The sequence below is a fragment of the Ostrea edulis genome, chromosome 7 (genome assembly GCF_947568905.1).
Source record: "Ostrea edulis chromosome 7, xbOstEdul1.1, whole genome shotgun sequence".
Lineage (NCBI taxonomy): Eukaryota > Metazoa > Mollusca > Bivalvia > Ostreida > Ostreidae > Ostrea > Ostrea edulis.
In genome coordinates this window covers 83,028,609-83,052,689 of record NC_079170.1, presented here as the reverse complement: position 1 = coordinate 83,052,689, position 24,081 = coordinate 83,028,609, and the positions used below count along the sequence as shown (strand labels likewise).

Genomic DNA, 24,081 nt, shown 5'->3' with positions numbered 1-24,081 from the left:
GAGTACAGTCTTCAGACAATAAAAGCATTCGAATCGCTTTCCATGAAGAACAAAACCTTGTTTTGAGGAGTATCGTATTATGACAATTGAAATGATGAGCTAACATTTTTTTGTGAATTAAAGACAAGAGTTGACCTTGTGTGCCACTAAAGTTTATGAATTCCTAATATATTAAATATTAAAAACAAATCAGAAACGAAAGGTGTAAATATATTTGGCTATACCAATGTGTATTTGTACGTGTTTTTTGGGTTTAAATGCATTTGTTTTTAGATGGAACAATGTTTTAAGTAAGATACAAGACTCCGATGGTCTACGCGGCTCATGCCAGTCCCGTATCTGACATAATTGACCATCTTCGTCTTGTATCCCTTAAATCGATGGCCGGCGGTATTAATGTATTGTATACAAAAACAGAGTGTGGGTACCTGATTAGATATCAACGGCAAACTAACAACTCAATTGTCAAACGTCAACTTTCTTTATTTATGTAGCAATATTGCATTGTCATCTGTATATGGTGTTTATATCTCTCAACTGATTCGATACGCCAGAACTCGTTTAATGTTAGTATTTTACAAATTATGCGGTCGTTAAAATTATCTATTTAACTAATACAACATATCATTGGATCAAATGTTGTCTGACGTGTTTCATACCGATTGTTAGACCGTTCCTGTCACATTGAGTTTTACAATGGATTACTCCGTTTACCTTATCAAGACATAGGGCTCACGGCGGGTCTGACCGTTTGATATGCACCTGATCTCACATCTGATATGTACAGAGGTTCATGTTTGCCTAACTCTTTATTTTGTATTACTTTAGAGTTATGAGATTGATCACTGTTCGTTATTTTCTCCTTTCGAATATCCATGTTAACCAAATTAATGCTGCCTTTGAATAAAATATATGAAATACAGGTAAATTAGCAAGTGCTTACATTAACGTATAATGTGCAATACATTGCAAAAGGATGCATATAAACTATAGCACCCCACAGATGATGTCATATATAAATTGTCTGACTTAAGGTAGCTCCACCCTCGTTTGATTTATTAATATTAATGGCTGAAAGTAGAAAAACCGCATTGATTTTACCCCAATATAGTTTGATTTGATTAATAACCATACAAAATATGCATGTTGCCACCCTTTGAAGAGACATACACATACATAAGTATATGTCAACATCGGATTGATAAAGTCTGCCTCGTTAGAATATAAAAAACATGTCAGCTAATAAAAGAGCACAATTCATGCCCATCTATGTCTGTAAGGTTGTGTAGGGGACCACAATACAAGAATGGAATAGCAATAATCTACGTAAGTTCGTAATCTCAGATCAAGGAGGTTTGACTTTGCTTGATCTTTCTTCCAATCTTTGTTTGCTTCAAAATTTTCCCAATCCGAATACGAGTTATCCGTAATCTCAAAATGCATATTGATTTTCCCATTATTTGTAAAGCAAATTTTAAAATTCTTTTATGGAAGGGTACCCTATAAATGAAATCCATAATCAAACATTATATCTTTTTAGTTACCCGCCCGTTGTATCGATCGTGGACTGTTAACTACACAATATTACATGTATTCTCTTCCTTAAAATATGTTCTTTCTTCTAATTCCAGTTCTTCGTGACATGGTACTAACAGTGAGGAATGTAAACGGACGAGTTTTTATTTTTGAATGGGAATATTTGGTCTATATACAGCGGTATTACAAGATGAGATATTCAGAGAGCTTATGGATTACTGTCAATTATTGTCGATTGATTGATTGCATCTCTCGAGAATTTTTCACTCGTATGCTGTCTGACGTGTTTCATACCGATTGTTAAGCCGTTCTTGGCACACTGATTTTGACCTCAAATAACTCCGTTTACCGGAACAGGATATAGGACTCATGGCGGGTGTGACAAGTCGACAGGGGATGCTTACTCTTCCTAGGCACCTGATCTCACCTCTGGTGTGTCCAGGGGTCCGTGTTTGCCCAACTATCTATTTTGTATTGCTTGTAGGAGTTATGAGATTGATCACTGTTCGTTATTTTCACCTTTTATGGAGACGTCACCAAGACCGGTGAAGAGCTTACTGCCATTGAGAGGTGAAGGTTCTTTAGTGTGTCACAGGTCATCCGTTTTAAGGTCATCTCTGAGGACCCGTGACCTTCCCATCTGATGTCAAGCGTTTGGTGATGAATTGTCACTACCTGTTTTAACGACTTAGGTCTGTCGCAGGCGGGATTCAAACCCCAGCTTTCCGCATGCAGGCGAACGCGCTACCTCTTCACCGCGGCGGTTTTTTTAACATCAGAAAATCACATATTTCCTAAAATAGAATAATTAAACTACATAAAAACGTGCTAAATTGAAAAATGTTTAATAGTAATAGTTAAATAACTGCTAATTTATAAATATATATGAATTAATTGTGGTTATTAGGGAAAATGTTGCATAATAAACAAACAGCAGGGGAAATATTAGTAAAAGAGTCATTGCCTTTCACATTTTTAAAATCATCAATAATTGATTATCTACGAAAAGGTTACACTTTTTTTACTATCAATAGTTTACTTTTTTATCCAGTGAATAAAACTCCTATCAACGATATATTTCTATTATGAGGAAATTTTAATTTAATAAAGGTTTTTGCAAAAACCTATGACATCACATGGGGATCAATCTCTCTTAGATGTTACACTTCAGGAAAGAATTTATTTATTTTTTCGTTGAGTGGAGGTATACCACGAAAAAAAAAGGACGGAAAACTGCACCATTGGCCGTAGCATTTGATATTTTAAAACATTGAGTTTATATGATAAAACATTATTTGATTTGAGTTGAATTAACGAGTTATTCTTGGACTACATTCTATATCATTTTGAGATGGGTGTAGTAATTTGTGAATACAGAACTTAGTGAGTGTTACAGAGGGTTTTTCTAGTTTTATCAGTGAATTCCTAAGGCGTCAGGGCTGTTGTAACGTCGTACGGAAGCCTCGTTTCGGTGGTCACTCATAAACATATTATGCCGGAGTTCGAAACCACGGTCGTTAAGGGCTACGATATTGCAGTATCTCTGAGGCAGTGTGCGGTGTATCGTGTGCGGTGTATCTGGTATTTGGGTTTGTGACATGAAGGAAGTTGTCGCAAGGTGCAGACTGGACTATCGTCATCCCCGGTTGAATACTTTTAACTCTCAGCCCGGAATTGCAGATACAAACATATGTTGTTGTTGGGGGGGGGGGGGGTGTCCTCATATAGCCATGTTTATTTTGCATAATTAATTATTATCTATATTTAAATTTTGTTTGTTTTTGTTTAATTTTATATAGATCGATAGAACTGTTAAGTTTTTCTTTTCAGGATTCCCTAATATAATATATGAATACGAAGTATCCAGAGGAATCCCCAATATTCCAATAGAAAGTAGTTTTGGCCATTTTTTTCCGTTGGATACGATATTCGAATAATTTTGGAACCAAAGAAAAAGCATGTAACATGTAAAATTAAATGATTGAGATATACCAGTACAACAATAAAGATATATTTCAAATGATGGAAAATGATAAATGACACTGGTGCTCCTCTGAACTCTAATGTACATGTAATTTTAATTCATTCTGTTAATTGTTGATTCACATCACTTTTCCATGACAAAGATTCCACGTGTTCTGTTGTAACTTCAGGCAGATTTGTTTCCTATCTATCTCTTTCTGCCAAAATTTCATGCAATGTCTCACTGTTCTCTAAATGTATTAATTTTGATTTTGTCTTCATCCAACATCTCATTTTCATCGTCTTTAGGTGTACTTGATTTCCAGAGGGATTTTTGCTTCCTCCACCGATGCATCCACTGCCTCACTCTGGGCAACTTTCAGCCAATTCTTCCAATCCCCTGATTTACCTGTAACAAATGGTGTTAAACGACATCGACATATACTATAAACCAATTTTTATTCATTTAACGAGGTTTGCAAGAATATTTCTCTCAGCGAACCAGTTCCTTAATGTATCTTGTATTTATTCAAAATAATCTCGCGAACAAGTTCATCACTACTAAATGGCTAAATAAAGTCGTCTCGAATTAGAGCTGTTTTACATTGCACTAAATCCGTTGATAACCGTGCGTATTGTATTATAGTAATATATCTATTTTATCAGAATACAGAGTATATTGTTCAATATTTGCTTTAATGTTTATCTTATTTTTAAAAAGGTGAAGATAAACTTTCATGGGGTGGAAAATTTCTGGATCCGCTTATGTCTGAATGTGGCTGCGCTTGCAGCAAACATGGTCCCCTGGAAATACCAGATATTGAATCGGGTGCCAAGGAGAAGCAAGCATTCCATGTTGAATGGTCCGTTAACAAAGACATATTGGACTACGGTGTCTACTTCATAAGAAAACTATGCATATTTTTTTCAAGATTGACAGATTTACATAAATGGTTTAATTCAGATCTGTATATTTTTACATTCGTCCATAATGTACATGTAGGAATGAATCTGCGCCTAACGGTTATATCAAATTGCCTCTAAATTTTCAACCCTCTGGAACTTGGTTTTTAAGAATTATTTTCAAGAGAGGGGGTTGGCTAGGATAAAAATCATAGATACAAAAACGGGTTAGATTCCCAATTGACTTAAACTAAAACTTGGAAAAGGTTTATATTGGTAATTTGAAAAAGGGATATACGTAAACCAGTCTCTACATTAATCAAATTCATGTTTAATGCGGAATTAGCCTACTCTGCGTGTAAACATACAGAACGAGTACGGAAAACATAACCTACAACTTGCTATTTTTTATGATAGATAAAGCAGGACGGTTTCTATTAAAACAAAGAGATCTTCGGAAATCATATATTTACCTTTCCTGTACAGTATATGTTTGTCTTTCACATCAGTCATCATGCTCAAAGACGCGGGTACGTTGCTGTTTTTATAAGCCGACATTGCCTTAAACTCACACTTATTCGCAATTTCACTGATCAGTTCATCACTTGTGTCGAGCTCCAGGAAGTCAGCAACCTTATTTACGTGTGCCTTAAGGTCCTTCAAGGAAAGACAGTCAATTAAAAAGAAAATGTACATTGATGAACTATCAAATTTGTCATCAGTTCTTTTGAAAAGTTATTACACGTGATAAAATCAGGAAGTTAACCTATTGTTTAGGACCACGTAGCGCTCCGAAGGAAATCTACAAAAAGCCTCGTGTGTACGTGGCCTGAAATGCCGTTCTAATTGTGATTGCACGAATGATAATTTGTTACCTTCTTCATGTCTTCGTAGCAGAGATTTAAGAGAGGGTATGATGGATTCTCTTCCTGGAAATTTGTCCATTCTTTTACATATCCTGCCCAAGAACCTCTCGAAACTGAAATTTAAACACGAATCTTAAGTTCATGGTCTCTGTTAAGGTAGTTCTTATGTAGATGTAAATTTTCTGTGATATTTTGATGTTTGATAATATATGTTTACGATATGCATGCTTATTGCAGATTTGACCATAAAGTAAACTTGTATGAAACAGAGAATATAACGAACAATGATCAATCTCATAAATTCCATAAAGGATACAAAAATTAAGAGTAGGACAAACAGGAGTCTTTGGACGTACTAGAGATGGGATGAGGTGGTTAGGCGGATTAAGCATCTCCCGATTACCGTTCACATCCATCTTATAATAATGACTTATTGTGCAATACAATATATCATTAATAAACTATGAATGTACAATATCAAAGTAAAAAAAAACGATTTTGCTACTGAAAACAAAATTTTCGAAAGCATTATCACGATCGTTGTGAGGTTAGATTGGAAACCCAAATGAAAATCTCCAATACACTTTGAACCATGGAGCGTTCTATATTTGAGAAATAAATTACTTTCAGTTTTGAAATTTCGTAACGACATGAACTGCCACGCTTCATGAAAAGTATCCTGACGTGAAGGGCTGCATTTCTTTTTGAAAAATAAAATTTATTTCTTATATTAACGATTCTAATTTCTTTCGGAAATTCACAGCCGTTCAAATAGACGTAAATAGACGTACTATTTTCATCAAGATTCATGCCCGTATTATTCAGAACTGCATTGTATTAATGGGGAAATAGCTATCACAACAACTGGCAAATATATTGAAGGAAAGAAATTGGAAATGTAAATATTTTGTTATCTTACGTTGTCCAGTGATGTACATATCGAAGAAGACGTCAAATTCCATGTCTTTCATCAACTCTCCAGCTTTTGTCTTCTTGATGAAATTAAAAAAGGACACACAGACGTCTTTTGGATTTCGGTAGATGTGGATAATTTTACATTTCTTGGCCATGAAATCTTTTGGCATGTGTCGGGGTGTCAAATGGGACGCATAAATACCATCGGGCACTTGCTTGAGTTTTTCTATGGGGAACATTTCTAAGAGTGGGGGCATCTTGTCGTGATACTCCGAAGATTTATTTCGTAACATGCCCACCACTTCATAGCACCAATTTGTCCCTTCAGAGATGAAATTCACCATTAGATATCATTGTCATACCTTTTCATTAACTTTATACACCGAGTATGTCTGAGTATGAGAACTATTTCTGTCATATAGCCAGGTTTCAATGTGATCTCTCTCTCTCTCTCTCTCTCTCTCTCTCTCTCTCTCTCTCTCTCTCTCTCTCTCTCTTTAGAGAAAGAGAGAGAAAGAGAGAGGAAGCAGTCTGGTGGTCTCGTTTTATTTGGGAAATTCAACATAATATATTAAACTGACATTGTATTTCTTGTGTGTAATATATAAATCAATACACTTTTTGTAATATCACAAAATCAACGAAACTAAACCACCAGGACAGAAATATGCAAATATTTTGTTTGTTTTCCTTGTTTCAAATCATATTTGTAATTCTTGGACTGACTAAAACTACAAATCGAAACCCTTAATGTACTGTAAAGCAACATATCAAGTTACAAACCAGATTTGGGGTATGAAACAACACATACATCGCTGTTTGTGAATGGCATATCATTTAACTGTTTGAGTTGTTCCACTATGTCCCCAATGAGTCTGATAGGAAATTGAAACCCGTCATATTCCACAACCTGCATGACCACCTTGCCGCTGGGATCTTTGATATCTTTTCTACTCATCTTAAAAAGAAAGACACAGTCAGTTAAAATCGGCATTAACGTACCTGCTTAAATTCAGAGAGAGAGAGAGAGAGAGAGAGAGAGAGAGAGAGAGAGAGAGAGAGAGAGAGAGAGTCAGACAGAGAGACAGAGCGATTCAGACAGACAGACAGAGAGAGTCAGACAGACAGAGAGAGAGAGAGAGAGAGAGAGAGAGAGAGAGAGAGAGAGAGAGAGAGAGAGTGTGTGTGTGTATGTGTGTGTGTGTGTGTGTGTGTGTGTGTGTGTGTGTGTGTGTGTGCACCTACGATTTGAAAATATAGAGATATTAGAATACCACCCCTGCTTGGAATTGATAGAGACAAACAACGAGAGAAAATAACGCATATCCTTAGATTAAATGAGAGAGAGAGAGAGAGAGAGAGAGAGAGAGAGAGAGAGAGAGAGAGAGAGAGAGAGATGTCTATTATATAAAGAGATGGAAGAAGTTAAAACACTGCATTAGATTAATCAAATTTTAGAAGAAAACACAAACATACAAGCAGATGTGATTTGAATAGGGCAATTCAAGTTCAATTACTCAAATGACATAGCTCAGGTATAAGACAACATGAATTACATAGATACAACCTCTGGTCACTGATTATAGTACCTCGAATGTTGCATGCAGTCGGGGAAGTATAAAGCTCAGGCAACTTTTTCATAACCCCATTTTCTACCTGTATGTATAGAACCAACAATTCATCTAAAATATGTGATTTTGTTTGTCGTTCTGCATAGTCATTTTTTAATACTTTTTATAAGGTGTTGAGATGACCACTAGTGAGATGCTGATATAGGCTTTTGAGATGACCAGTATTGGGATGCTATATGGTAGATGTATACACACAAGATCTATACACGAGATCCACACTTCATGTGCATGTCGTTCAAAGAGGGTTTTAATGAAGCAAAAATGAAATAATCTACATAACTTAGGTATGATAAAGAAAGAATATCATATAACTAAATGTTGCACGAAATATTGACTTTGTCCACTGGCCAGATACAAATCATTGTCTAAAAATAACAACGGTAACTCTGTACATCACAGTCTCTGTAAAAAGTAAAGGACACTCAAAATACAGCACCTGTTACATCACCACAGCCTCGCGCGTTCTATACAGAGGACACGTGTTGGGTCTGATTCTAAATGGACCGAGATCTGTTTCTACATGATTGAGATATCATTAAAAAATGGATTCCACGAGCAATCTGTTATATTTGCGTTCACTACATTGTTTGTTCTTACCTTAGATTTTTTGCTCTTGTAGATAAACGTTAACGTGTGTGTGTATAAAGTCAAATGCATATAGGGCATGCAGTCGTGCTATATACTCAGCTTTTACATTACCAAGCCACGTCGTGGTTTTTGGCTGGGGTTAAAATGCTGAGTGGAGTTGAGTGGAGACAAATTGGGTGGAGTGAAATCTGTACACAGTTTTGAATATCACTTTAGGAAAATACTATGAATCTAAAATTAAAGGAAAAATCTAATATAAGCTATTTCAGTTAATAGTCAAAAAACTTTTTCATCATCTGATATGTTGAAAAACATATATTAAAAGTGCTTTGATATCAACATAAGATATGGGCATTTCATGGAGGTGGACAATACAAAGTGTTGAAATATGAATTGGTACATGTAACTCATCACCTCAATGTTTTAAAAGGTTGTTAGTCAAGAGGATGATGCGGCTGTCAACTTGATTCTGATATCAAAACATGCTTGCTACATTGACAAATCTTTGACCTTTCACTGCTTTTCTAACATAAAAATGTTTGTTTTGTTTGTTTGTGGTTTGAAGCTGTTGGATAAACAAAACCTCGCCTCTCCTAAATGCATTCAAGACAGTCCCTACAGTATATACATACGGATGTGTGTACAGCATTTTCTACTCCTACACCTATTTGAGAAATATAAAATGTTTCATATGAATTTGACAGTTTTGCATTTACTATTTGTGAAAATCTTTCTAGAAACATTATCCTATATGTAATATATCGGTACATTTTGTTCCCCATCTTGGACACCCTGCCCTTGTTTGCCAATATTTTGAATCTTCACAACAGATGACTATTCATTACATACATCTAGCTTTTGACTGGTATTGACTGTATATCTTATTCCAAAACTGTGACTATTAAGTACAAATTTTACTCCACTCCGATCTATTCCACTCTACTCAACTTTTTACCCCAAGCCCGGATTTTAACAAATTTTACCACAGAGCCAGGCTATTTCATCACGCATTACTTCGTTTATCAGGTTAGCATTAGGAACATTCAAATCTTGCTCGTAAACAAGGAAAACATTTTGTCTATAATGTTATGGGTCAGAATATCTCTTAATAGCGCAACACAATTTACTAACAAAAGTAATGAAGAAATTTACAGCATTTATCTGCAATTATTGAAAGAAAATTATAACAATAACAAAGTATTCACTTACGATAGGTAAACATTAACAATGTCCATGCCCAGCGGAATCTACAAAAAAAAAAAACCAACCAAAAAACACAATCACAAATCGGCTGTAAATTTCCAACGAAATTCCAAAATCTTAGTCCCATTTGTATATAATCCAAATTCATAAAGTTCTCGTCTACCAGGGCTTAACAACTTAAAATTCCACAATGTATTTGAAATAAGAATGAATGTTCTGGCATATTTGTGAAAGCACAGTTATTCAACCATTATATCATCTCTCTACTAAAATGATTAACATCGAACTCTAGAACAATCCTGACAGGTGTCGGTCCAGTGCAAGTATTATGCAACACTTTCTCCCCTTAGAAAAGTTTTGAATGACAACGAAAAACTTAAATTCTCAACATTACAAACTCTGAATAGATACATGTATACATATGTAAATCAACGAAAGCAACAAAAAAGAGCACATTCGTGACACTCTTGATATAGCGTCTACTATAACATTACCTTTGCCTTTGCTATGTTTGATATCAATATCATACTCTTGTAATGATAAACTCCATCTTGTGAATCTTTGATTCTTATTCTATATTTTATGCGAAAACGTGTGAGGGTGGTGATCTGTACAAAGAAAATTTCGATGTACAGTGAAAGTCAAATAAACATCAAAATGTTGCAAAGCTAACAAAGAAAGACACTCTTTTTCAATGGGTGAATAATTCTGTTGACATTTCATAAGTTTCTTTGTGAAATACAGTAAAATATCTGTATCTTGAATATGGTTTATCTCGAATACCCCGCTTGAGTCGATTTCCCTATATAAATGATTCAAAAAACTTCTGATATTTCGAACACGGTAATCTCGAATACTCCGCTTATGTCGAAGTATTTTCAAGTATTTTCAAGGTCCCATACCCTAAATTCACCTGGTCTGGTCGCAATAAATGGTTCAACGGCTTGGGTGATTAGTGAAGCCTTTCAACATTACGGCTAAAGTTCACCGCCAATTATGAACTAACACACCCGATTCCAGGGATGGTGTTTTGAAAGACACACGCTCTATCATTAACATGTGGGTTTGATAAACGCACAAAATCGTCGAAGTTCGCTTGAAGGCAATGCTCTTAATAACGATAATGCATTTAATAATACACGCTTCATCATTAAAACTAGTACAGAGAAAACACGAAAATTTCTTTAATAAACATTTAAAAGTTTGGGGATTTTTCAAATCCGTCTTTTTTGTTTCTTACGTGATAAGTTCTTTCATTACAACGCAACAACTACATCCCAGTCGAGCCTGGACATCAGTAAACTTAAAGTAAGCATACAGGCACGATCATCTGAATTTTGAAACACATTGTGAATTCAATTGGATGTTTATATATATTTAAAAAAGAAATGTTTGTCTTTGGAATTCCACAATATTAATTTATCAACTTGTATTAAACTATAAGAAACGGCAACGGGGTTTTTGTTTATAATGCAAATCCCATACTTTGCATCAAGTATCCAGGATGGATTTTTGATATCTTGAACCCCCGGATATCTCGAAGTTTTTTCGAGGTCCCTCGGACTTCGAGATAGAGATATTTTACTGTAATAAATAACGCTGTCTACATTGTCACTATGTTCTTGAAACAAAGCAGCTCCGATTCCTACATCCCTAGGATCTATATTAAGCTTAAAGTTCTTCGAGAAATCAGGAACTGAAAGAACTAGACTCTGCATGAGGACAGATTTACTTTTACAAAAAGATTAATCACAGTCCTTCGCCCATTCAAATTTAACCCTCTTTTGCAATAAGGTGGTAAGTGGATCCACTTTCAAAGGAAATTTGGACAAAAGGTTCTGCAAAAACCTGGTATGCCCAAAAATGAACTCTTTCTTGTTTGTGGGAATCGGGAACTATGCAATAGTTTCCACTTTGGCCATAATATGTGTAACACAACCTTGCCTTACTTTATGACCTAAATAATCTCCAGCAGTATGACAAAAGTCACTCTTTGTAATATCCCATGCAGACGCAAAGTAAACATTTTATAGTTTAGATCTTAAAACACAAACGTGCAGTTCTGTAGATAGCCCGCTGTGCTGTGTTTGAACCTCCAACATTCATAATGAAATTCGGAAGGTGTAAAATGTATTTGAATTGACGTTATCATGTCCTAATACTTGATATGACAAACTAAACGTTTAATTCATATACTTCCGAGATGTAGTGTAATTAAAATATCGAGAAGCAGACAAGCTGATTTTTCAAATGTTTTATTTAGTATTTTATACACATTTATACATACAACTGTAAACAACATTCATTCACACTTGTAGTTAGTCCTTGTACCTTCTGCATCCACATTAATTAGAATGAATTATGCATGTATGTATATTCAAAGATGAACATAATCATTTTCTTTTTCACATCAATATATTATGACGTCATAAAGTACTCGTCAATCATATTATCATACAATGCCCATTTACCAATTATAATGGATGTGCTATGATTATAATGGATGTGCTATGATTATAATGGATGTGCTATGATTATAATGGATGTGCTATGATTATAATGGATGTGCTATGATTATAATGGATGTGCTATGAAGTACATTTTGATAATATTTTTCTATATTTCTTTAGTACTTAAACTTAAAGTAAGGTTTGCAACAACAGGGAGAAAACTCTTGATATACCTCAGTACACTTCGTACTTTATGACGTCATAATGAAAAAACGCGTCACCACATACAGTAGTTGTGTCTTTGGAAAATGATATAATATTTACTTGTTATCTACTACCGATGTCAAGTGTCAACCGGCGTATGTGTAAATATGCATGACAAAATAATAATGTTTCTGAGAATGACCATTTATAAATTATTTTCTTTGATATTATAAAAGTATATCTATCTATCTATCTATCTATCTATCTATTTACCTATCTATCTATCTATCTATCTATCTATATATCTATCTATCTATCTATCATCTATCATCTATCTATCTATCTAGTATGCGCTACAGTAATTTCAATACTATGGTGTAATATGGAACGCCGTTTCTGCCTTATAGTGTAAATCAGCCATACGTTATGTCGATACCTCTTTATGTTATGTGCTTACATCTTTATGTTATGTCGATATATCATTACGTTATGTCGATATATCTTTATGTTATGTGGTTACATCATTTTGTTATGTCGATACTTCATTATGTTATGTGGTTATGTCATTGCGTAATGTGGTTACATCATTATATTATGTGGTTACACCATTACGTTTTGTGGTTACATCATTACGTTATGTCGATATATCTTTATGTTATGTGGTTACATCATTATGTTATGTGGTTACATCATTACGTTTTGTGGTTACATCATTACGTTATGTCGATACATCTTTATGTTATGTGGTTACATCATTATGTTATGTGGTTACATAATTACGTTATGTCGATACTTCTTTACGTTATGTGGTTGCATCATTACGTTATGTTGATGCTTCTTTATGTTATGTGGTTACATCATTATGTTATGTGCAAACATCATTATGTTATGATAAACTTTCAAGTGATCGAGATTGATACAGATGCAAAATGGCGCGCTTAAATTCAAACGTTGTGTTTTCAGAATTATCACATTGTCTGGCCTGTGCCCTTTTTAAAATGTGTCGTCTTTTCGTTATTTCGAGGCGAAAAGAAGACAAAATGAAAGCGACTGTATCATGTAAATAACATGAAAGAAACATGAAGAAATTATTTGCCAATTGCATACTGATAGAATGAAATACACAAAGAGCATCGTATACATACAACACATTCAATGCTTGCAAAATACAATACATACACATAAGTAATGCACATACCGTGCTTACCTAGAAAACGCATAAGTGCAAGGTGAAGATAACGAACAGTGATCAATCTCATAACTCCTACAAGCAATACAAAATAGATAGTTGGGCAAACACGGACCCCTGGACACACCAGAGGCAGACAGCTATTTAGATGAATGTGTACTTTTAAAACGTTAGATGCTCATTCTGCTGATAAATCTACGAAACAAAATCATAAACTCCATTTTTATCTCGACAGTTGTGATTCCATTATACAGATTGCGACACACTGAACCCACAGGGATCTGAAGTATGGACACTATTACCCCCACCCCTTTCTGATTTTTTTTGCGGTGATAATTTCTCCAAAATGTGTCCCAATATCGGTTTATGTAATCGTTTCACGCTTTTTGTAAGCTTTAGAGATTGGCGTTCTACCGGTATGATAAAATAACGGTAGAAACTTGCAAAAAGTGTGAAAAGATTACAAATGGGATAGACAGGGAGTCCACAGATTTCGGAGATATTATCGCTGCAAAGAAAAATCAAAAGTGTGTGTGGGGGGTGGGGGTGGGGAGGAGGGGTAGGTGAGTAGTAGTGTCCATACTTCAGGTGCCTGTGACTGAACCCGTGCCAATAAGGATGTCTCCAGTTGAATTGGGAAATATCAAATTCGAATATTTTCCCCGGCCTTATTCAATGTTTGACCGCTCAAGTTTTTTTGCAGTTTCTGATCATGTATGGGTATGTACACAGTGCATCTATTTGGATAAATTGCATTCACAATTCAGTATTTATAGATAATTATATACAAGCAAGATTAATAATCGATAACATACATTTTGGGGGTGATACAGGTATGACATGCACAATCCAAAATAGACATTTGATTACACAAAAAATATATAAATGCATATAAGAGGGAATATAGTGCAGCTTTCAAACTTTGTTGTCTCTTCGAGATTGACAATTAATTACCGTCACTTTGCATGTACATACATGCGAGAGAGAGAGAGAGAGAGAGAGAGAGAGAGAGAGAGAGAGAGAGAGAGATATGTACAATGTTATTCGATAGAAGGTAATAACATTGATCACTAAGTGTTAGCTTACAAGCATTCATGAATTTCAACTATTTGTTTTTAAAAAAAAATGTATTTACAATATAGTGGAAACTTACAAGAGTGACATCGGTGTTCATATTTGAATTCAATTAGAATTTTTTTCTTTAAAAATAATAGTTTGGATTTGGACATAAAAAAAATTCAATTGTAAAGTACTAAAAGTATCTCAAGTTGCACGAAACTCCAAGTTTAATAATTCCTTCTTGATATTGTGATATATCGGAACATAGCATTGTTTTTTAAAGTAGGGGAAGGGTCAGCCGGGGTTCACTTCGCACTTGCATTAAAATTGTTGACAAGCAATAAAGTACTTCTGTTCAAATCTCATTATTTGAGAGACATTAAAGAGACATTATTTGTCGAAATGCGCATCTGGTGCATCAAAATTGGTACCCTATAAGTTTTACATTATGTCCCCTGGGTCGAGGCCTCTGCTGGTGGACTGTTAGTCCCCGAGGGTATCTACAGCCCAGTAGCTAAGTACTTCGTTACTAGCTTGAAAATACGGATGTATATTTAATTGCTGTTACAAAATTTATAAATTCATTTCAAAATTAAGGATTATCTCCCTCATGCATAGCTCTTATCCTTGGACGAATTTGACTCCACTCTTTTGGCACGCTGTTTTTGGCTATATTTAGCTCTAAAACTTCATAGTTATTTCGGATTTCAACGATTTCGGTTGAGCATCACCGAAGAGACATTATTTGTCGAAATGCGCATCTGGTGCATCAAAATTGGTACCGTATAAGTTTTACATAATGATATAACCACGTAACATAAAGAAATATCGACATAACATAATGATGTAACCACATAACGTAATGATGTAACCACATAACAGAAAGATGTATCGACATAACGTAAGGCTGAATTACACTATAAGGCAGAAACGGCGTTCCATAGTGTAACCTTAAAATCGCCCTTAATGAGCATCGGCATGTGGAATACATGGGGAAAGTCAGTTGTTTGTAAACAATGGCATGGCTCTCGTAAAAGATGATGATTGGTACCGGTTGCTGATGTTTGATGTGAAACCATGACAGAATCACATGTAATGTTTGCGAATCTTGCTAGGGAAAGTAGGATTTATTTTCAAGCTGTTATAATCGATCAATGTTTGTGAATAGTATCCTCAAATTTGACAAGGCTCGACATCTAGGAATTTTTAAAACATTTCCAAGCATTTTTAAATAAACCTGACCATGCTTTACCTCTCTTATTACATGCACTTTATATTTCAATGCTTGAGCGGTCGAGCGATTTATCGCATGAACTTTGAAATGTAGAAAACGCGACTGATATGATCACGTACGAATAAAAGAGGGGTCTTCTCTGGTATATGAACGATGAAGATATCGAACAGTGATTAATCTCATAACTCTTATAAGCAATAAAATATAGATAGTTGGGAAAACACGGACCCCTGGATACACCAGAGGTGAGATCAGGTACCTAGGAGGAGTAAGCATTCCCTTTCGTATCTTAAAATATTTTTTTAATTTTGTCTAAGGAACATCTGCATAACGGCATGGATCTTGTCGACATAAAAAAGATTTGTTAAGTGTCATTTTTCCTAACTTTACGTTCATCCCCCACCTAAAGATCCGCCACTGACCGGGCTTTATATTGTCGCGAAGGTAACAGTCGTCTGTTCAACTATGTAAACAAACATCAAGCTATGGAATAAGAAGAGGAAATTTACTTCAGAGATGTAGTTTATAATGAAACACGAAATTTATGATAAACAGGACCGTGGAAGAATCGCCGGGAAATTGAAAAGTATAGATATAGCATTGTATTGAATGTAGAAAAAAAAAACCATCTGAATTTCTAATAAATGTGATGTTACAATACTTTACAATAAATATAAATTTCATTTATCATATTTGGGCTGGAATTGTATTTTGTTCATAAAACGCTCAATGCACCCTTCAAAAGTTGTTAACTGTTTATCGTTCAAATATTATATTTGAAATGAATTTTTTTCTGAAGTAGATCTGTTAAAGCTCCTTTATATGCATTTTTTGTTGCCATGACAACCAATTTAAATTTCATTCAAGATATAAAAAGTGCTATTTTGGTGTTTTAAAATAAAATTTCTCCACCAATTAGTATAATCTGATATATACTACTTTTTAAGAATTCTACCAGCGTGTTACCCATGTAGTTTTTATACATGTACCGCTAGCTTTCCCTTTTGTATAAAGATCTCGAAAATGTAATAGATATACTGTTTTGCTAACAAAAGAGTTGATTTTTAGTGAACGGTTCATAATAAATGAATAAATAGCACGAGAAGGAATATTTTTTGTTGAACAAGTATAAAGTAGGCAATGCATTGATGTTTTTGACACACATGAAAACTCCATGTACCTACAGTTCACTATGATGATACGAAAACTCCATGTACATATAATTCGCAATGATGAATGACTAAAACATCAGGGTTTATGGTTTAAGTAATGCAGCGTAGATAATGATTGATTAAACGTAACTTGTTTAACGTTCCTCTCGAGAATTTTCACTCATAATGGAGACGTCACCAATACCGGTGAGGGGCGGCTTCAAATTTAGGCTTATGCTTGGCGCATACGGTCATTGAGCAACGAAGGTTCTTTAGCGTGTCACACCTACTGTGACACGGGACATCTATAAAATCGGCATGTTAAGTTGTTTACAAATACGACACGTGCTCAGTGCCTCTCTTTCGCTTTTTTCCGAACTGGTGACCTCCGGGGTCAAGCACATCGGAAATTATGAGCAGGAATTACTGACAGGATGGCAATAATTCATGAATCGACATTTTCTGTTGATTTGATGGCTTATTGCTTCAGTTTCACTTTGATTCCTAGATGCTATATACATTTTTTTTCATTGAATCGCAAATAAATTGAACATGTGTTCTTTTATTTTTCAATTTATTTGCCATCAGTTACAACTTGAATTGCTTTAAACGTGTAGACATATTTGATGTGTAAAACTTTTATTTGACATCAACATGGAAGGTACATTGAGTACATTAACCTCGGTTGAGTTAAAAGCTTGCATTAGAAACCACAGGATTTATAAGGTCTAGTCATCAAACGTTTGAAATGCATGTATGTGTACATCAGAGATCACAGAATTGTTAAGAATTAGAGTGAGTGAGTAGCTATTATAAAACAACAATCGGGAAAATATGCTGTATTAGGATTAAAATAAAACTTTTAGGAATTATGTTACAAGCGGTTAAACCATGTTCTCTTAATATTCTGCCTCATCACTTGATTAAGCATTTGTATAAAAGTTTATAAAGTGTTTTACAAGAACTTTGAAATTTCGGCATAGACAGGTGTTAGCGAGCAGCGACACCAATAGGTAAAGAAGGCATAGAATGCATATGCTTTAAATGTACCTTCCCTCTCGTGGCTAAACACATTTAATGCAAATGTATTTACACATGATGCAGTATATGTGCGTACTCATAACACGGAATGTAGTATATTTCAAAGAACTATAATTCATGACAAGTTGAACATGCTGTATTTGATGTACCATTTTCTAACAAACAGACTTCGTGATCACAATAATTCTAAATAGGCAAGGGCATTTGGCAGTTCTTATTTATAAACTATATGTTTTCATCTTCTCGTTTAGATTAATAATGCGATGACCTTTCAATTCCACTCAAATATAGATTTTCTGTTAACATTTTAGGTATTTCATATATTATGAAATAAATTTGTTAATTCTTCTTACTACTACTATAAACTTTACTTTAGGTTTCGTTGGTTCTGTTTCAATCTTTTTCTATTTTGCTATATCTCTTTGGATTCAACATTAATCCGCAGGAATCGGTACATGTACGAACTTTCACTTTACATAAATTGATCCCATATGAGACTAACGTTTTATCGACACAAAACTCGTTCGTTTTAACACTTGATGTGATACACGTACATAAAAGTATATCATACTAGACTAAAATCAAATTCAAGTTCAATTTTCTTAAAATTCTATGGATCGATCAAAAGCAAGACCAGTTTAGGGAAAATTGTTCAATTTTTATTATCTTTTCGCTGTTATTTTCGTGAGGGGATACTCTTTTATTTCTTGAAAAGGTTCATCAAATATTTTCTTAAGGTGATACAATCCCAGTTTAGAATAGGTTCTCCGTACCCTTTGCTTATCGTAAGAGGCGACTAAATGGGGCGGTCCTTCGGATGAGACCACTAAAACCGAGGTCCCGTGTCACAATACGTATGGCACGATAAAGATCCATCCCTGCGCAAAGATCGTAAGCGCCGAGCATAGGCCTCAAATTTGCAACCCTTCACTGGCAATAGTGACGTCTCCATATGAGTGAAAAATATTGTCGCAATCGAGGAAGGGGACAGAAAATGACAAAGCAAGAAAAGGGGGATGATACCCAAATGGCTTGCTTAAAGTTATAATGATTTTAAAATACATACATATATGTATCAGTATGAATTACATGAATCGGTGGATTCTGAGAATTACTTTCTGTTTTCTCTGAAATTTCTGCTTTTTAGCTTTATACTAACTTGTTTGATTTTACAAAATGTTGATCTAATTACAACATACAACGTTTCCAGTTTTCCGTTCTGTTTTCCTTTCTGCGTTTCGGCAATACCGTGAATTTAAATGCGTTAACTTCTCCTGAAAGATGTGAAGCGCTACGTTCAGTTCTAGTCAAATATATTGCTGACACTGCCGTGTTTGATCATTTATACGGTAAAGCTTTTTTAACATTTAGGAAGTAAGAAAGGCATACATGATTTCCTGTCATGTCAGTATTTTTATATCTTACATAAGCAACATGTATTGGAAAAAATATATGTATTCAGCAATGCTGATGTTTTGGACGAGTTTTATGTATTGATCGAATTATGTGAATTGGACAATTCAGCATTTATAGTGGGTGATATATGTGTAATGGACGAGACACAAGAGCTTGTTCTACATATGATCGGTTTTTAAATCGATGCAGGCTACTGACAAACGAGTTGATGGGACAGGGATTTCAACAGTTTCGTTTAAAGTCAACATTTCGCAAATTCTATGATCGTTATGATTATCTAGTTTGCCAATGTAACGTATCACTGGGTCAAATGATGTCGGACGTGATTCATAGCGATTGTTAGACCGTTCTTGCCACGCTGATTTTGACCACGGACTGCTCCATTAATCTGATCAATCTAAAGAGTTCACGGCGGATGTGACCGGTCGACAGGAGATGTTTATTCCTCTTGGCCACCTGATCCCATCTATCGTACATCCAAGAGTCCGTGTTTCCCACATCTCTATTTTGTATTCCTTATAGGAGTTATGCGATTTACCATTGTTCGTTATCGCCACATTTCATGATTTATGTTTATTTGACGAGATACATGTATGTATATTGGCTGAGTTCTGTATATCCAGCAATTTACATGTATTCATACATTCTAATATACTTTATATATAGGGTCATTAATAAAATACGTAAATAATTTCTCTTTCGTATGCATATTATTTGTATATGCAAGGTGAAGATAACGAACAGTGATCAATCTCATAAATCCTACAAGCAATACAAAATAGATAGTTGGGCAAACACGGACCCCTGGACACACCAGAGGTGGGATCAGGTGCCTAGGAGGAGTAAGCATCCCCTGTTGACCGGTCACACCCGCCGTGAGCCCCATATCCTGATCAGGTATACTGTTTGTATTCTGCTTAATTATGTTCCCCAAACAAAGTTTGGGAACATTGTTTTTACTCTGTTTCTTCTTCTTATTCTTATTTTTCTCCGGACTTTTTTGTCCGGGAGTGTTCTCAGAAAGTACAAAAGGAATCAATATGAAACTTTCCAGGATGATAATATAGCGTTTGTAGATGTGCAGAACGATAGTCATTTTCTCCACACGTGCATGCACGCGCGCGCACGTGCATTGCAATTTTGGTACAAAATTTACGAAATCGAAATTCACACGGGATCGATATGAAACCTTGCTAGGATGATAGTATATCATTTGTAGATGTGAAAAATGATATTCATTTTGTCTGCACGCGCGTGCATGCGCATGCACGTGCATCACAAATTTTCATATACTAACTTTGTAATCAGTCTAACTTCTTTGTTGTTCATCGAAATGGTTTGATATTCGTATCATAGGTAGGTATTGAGATCCTTAACTGATCTGCATGGTGAAAATTACCAATCTGGACGCGCATGCACGTGCGTTTCATTTTGATTGGATAATACTAAAACGTCTGTAACTCTCTTATGAATGAAGCGAATGAGTTGATATTCACAGCATAGGTAGATAATATAAATATCTATATATTGGTGTAATGAAAAATGCCAACACACACGCGCATCCTCGTGCATCGTCTTTCAAAACTTAATTTTTCAAAGGACGATAACGTTTTTGTTTTTAATCAAATTCTTTTGATTTTTAGGTTCTAGGTGTGTCTTGGTATTCCTTCCAATTGCTCCTGATTAGAACTACTCTTCAGCACGTGCATGCACGTGTTCTGAATTCTGATTGGACGATTTTAAAATCACTATAACTTCCTTATATTTGATGGAAAGTTATGAAATTCATACTGTGGGTATATGATACAAATGCCTGTTGAATGACATCAACAATAGTGCAGAATCAGACACGCGTGCGCGTGTATGCACGTGCATTACTTTGTTTCATTTGTTGGTACTGAAATGACCATATTAAACGTACTACGTGTAATTAAAGGCTAAAATAAAATGAATTTTTGTTATAGGTTTACAATGATATCAGTTTTTAATTGGAGGAGGTTTGGGGAACATATGTAACGGTCCCCGTTACAATTAGAACTAGTTTCTATTGAAATCACTAAAACAGAATCTTTATTCTGGTAAAAATCATGTATGCATGTTTCTACTACGCCAAGAATCCTGTGTTTTTGATACTTCTAATAATTCTCCAGAGAGAATTTCAACACACATGTACAAGGAAGCGAACATTTCAGATTAACTGCATTGCCAACAACCTTGATAGAAAACCAAATAAAAACATTGTCCAACTTTTCAAAGGAAAGGAACTGATTCTATTGCCAACTTTTAGTACATTGGAAACTGTTTAAGTGGTCCAACATCATTTTTAGATACTTTAAATTCGTCGAGTTTTAGATTTTCCCATTTCTGATGAAAGCAAAATGGGTGAAAATAAAATGAGATTTAAATTCCTTTTTAATACCAAACTAATTAATACATTTTATTGTAATGACCAGGACGCCATATCTTCAAAGCGGTAAAACACACTTTTAGCAAAGTACTGGGAACGAACAAGTTTGATTTGTAATCAACTTATTTCGTTACATCCTATAAGATCATACATGTAGCTTGTAATACTAAAGGAATTGGATATCATTTTCTTAGGACCATGTTTTAATGTACATATACTGATGTATATTTAATTGCTGGGATAAAATTTAAAAAATTCATTTCAAAAGTAAGGATGATATCTCCCTCATGCATAGCTCTGATCCTTGGACGAATTTGGCTACAGTTTTTTTTTTTTTGGTACTCTAATTTGCCTTTCAGCTCTTACAAGTTATTTGTCATTTCGAGTTTCCAAAATTTCGGGTTGGGCATCACTGAAGAGACATTATTTGTCGAAATGCGCATCTCGTACATCAAAATTGGTACCGTAGAAGTTTTACATGCTGAGAAAGGAATTGATTTCATAACAAAATACGGTATTGCATTATTTAAAAGATGTTTATTGAAATATACATGCATCATCGATACATATCCATGTAAATCAAATCAATGTTGCCTCTGGGTAAAAGTATATAGAATACATGTATATTAACAAGCGCTTACATTAAGGTATAATGCACAATACATTGCAAAAAGATACATTTGAAGTATAGGTCTCAAGAAATGACCCCTTACATCAATATTATAACTTAAATGTTAACAGGAAATATACGAGTACAATAATAAATATAAATTTCAAATGGTAAAAAATGACACTTCTGTGCCCCTTAGGTCCAATGTACACGTAATTTTCATACATTTTTAATAAATAGTTGAGATTCATATCTCTTCTCCTTCACTGGGCTTCTGCGTGATCTGTAGTAACTGTCAGGTAGATCTATTATACTACTCAAAATTTGATAAGGATCACTAGGTTATATGTGTGTAATTTACCACTAGCATAACAAAAGACATAAATTTGACTTAGAAACGTGTTTACTCAGGTTATGAATGAAAATTCATGAACGGCATGAACTTTTATCAATACGGAATGCTTGAAATCTGATAACAACACCAAAAGGCATTTCATTACAAAAAGTTAACAGCAAACCAGAGAAAGAATTACACAGTTTTTGGGGATAGTCCATCATTACACTTAGTCGATGAAGTGTCAATACCGGGTATGGCCTCCCCTTGCATCAATGACGGCTTGACAACGTCGAGCCATACTGTCAATAAGCACGCGGATGTTTCCAATGGGAAGGCTGTTCCACCCTTCCACCAGGGCGTTTCCGAGCTCTGCCAAAGTCGTGGGTTGTGCTCTACGGCGTGAAAGGGCAACCTGCAGCATGTTCCATACATGCTCAATCGGGTTCAAGTCCGGCGAGCGCGCTGGCCAGTCCATACCGACAATTGTCTCCTGCTGAAGGTACTGCTCCACCACCCTGGCGCGATGAGGACGTGCGTTATCATCCATCAGGATGAACTCAGGGCCAACATCACCAGCGTAGGGTCTGACGTAAACATCGAGGATCTCATCCCGATACCGCACCCCCGTCATTGTTCCTCTCTCCAGGACATGAAGATATGTTCTTCCATCCCTGCTGATTCCACCCCAGACCATGATGGAACCACCACCATAACGGTCATGTTCACTGATGTTGGCATCATGGAAACGTTCACGTTGTCGTCGCCACACTCGGTGCCTCCTGTCTGTAAAGTCCAAACAATACCTGGACTCATCGGTGAACAGAACTTGAACCCAATCGTTCTGTGTCCAAGAGAGATGATCTTCAGCCCAGTCCAATCGCTCCCGCCGGTGTCGAACAGTCAGAGGGACTCAAACACATGCCCTTCTCGAGTTGAGACCTGCATTGTGAAGCCGATTCCGTATCGTCTGAGTGGACACATTCACCCCCGAGGCGTTCAGGAGGTCGTTACGTAGGCTGGTTGCTGTCCAGAAGGGATGGCGTCGTGCCTGAAGAGCCACAAAATGGTCTTGGCGTTGGGTTGTCGACCTCTGACGACCACCCTCATGTCGGTGTGCTGCTGTACCAAAAGTTTGCTGTCGGTTCCAGGCCCTGTTTACAACGCTCTGGCTGACGTTTAGTGCATTTGCAACGTCACGTTGTGAATAGCCACCGTCAAGCATTCCAATACATCTGCCCAGTTGTTCTGTCGTCAGGCGACGCCTCATACGTTGAGGGGACATTGTGTTGATAAACGTAGTGTAAATACTCAAGTGAGTTTGAAATTTTAGAAGGAATCAGACACCGATGTCTGAGTGAAAATCGTGCAATGGTAGCAAA

The 24,081-nt window shown here is 35.6% G+C and overlaps 1 protein-coding gene across 1 annotated transcript; it reads right to left on the bottom strand.

Moving 5' to 3' along the window:
* Positions 1 to 3,684: 3,684 nt before the first annotated feature.
* LOC125657071 (sulfotransferase 1B1-like) lies at positions 3,685 to 7,140 on the bottom strand. The gene is made up of 5 exons (XM_048887704.2): positions 6,966 to 7,140; positions 6,187 to 6,504; positions 5,277 to 5,380; positions 4,875 to 5,058; positions 3,685 to 3,907 (listed from the first exon to the last, which is right to left on the bottom strand). The coding sequence occupies exons 1-5, from the start codon at positions 7,138 to 7,140 to the stop codon at positions 3,804 to 3,806; spliced, it is 885 nt and encodes a 294-aa protein (XP_048743661.2). The 3' UTR covers positions 3,685 to 3,803.
* Positions 7,141 to 24,081: the final 16,941 nt, after the last annotated feature.

What these genes read in the sequence shown, in the direction of transcription:
- LOC125657071 (XM_048887704.2), bottom strand. Translation starts at nt 7,140, where the DNA reads ATGAGTAGAAAAGATATCAAAGATCCCAGCGGCAAGGTGGTCATGCAG. An exon ending in TGTTTCATACCCCAAATCTG is followed by an intron (nt 6,505 to 6,965) that starts GTTTGTAACTTG and finishes TCATCTCTGAAG; the next exon opens with GGACAAATTGGTGCTATGAA. An exon ending in TATGTACATCACTGGACAAC is followed by an intron (nt 5,381 to 6,186) that starts GTAAGATAACAA and finishes TTTAAATTTCAG; the next exon opens with TTTCGAGAGGTTCTTGGGCA.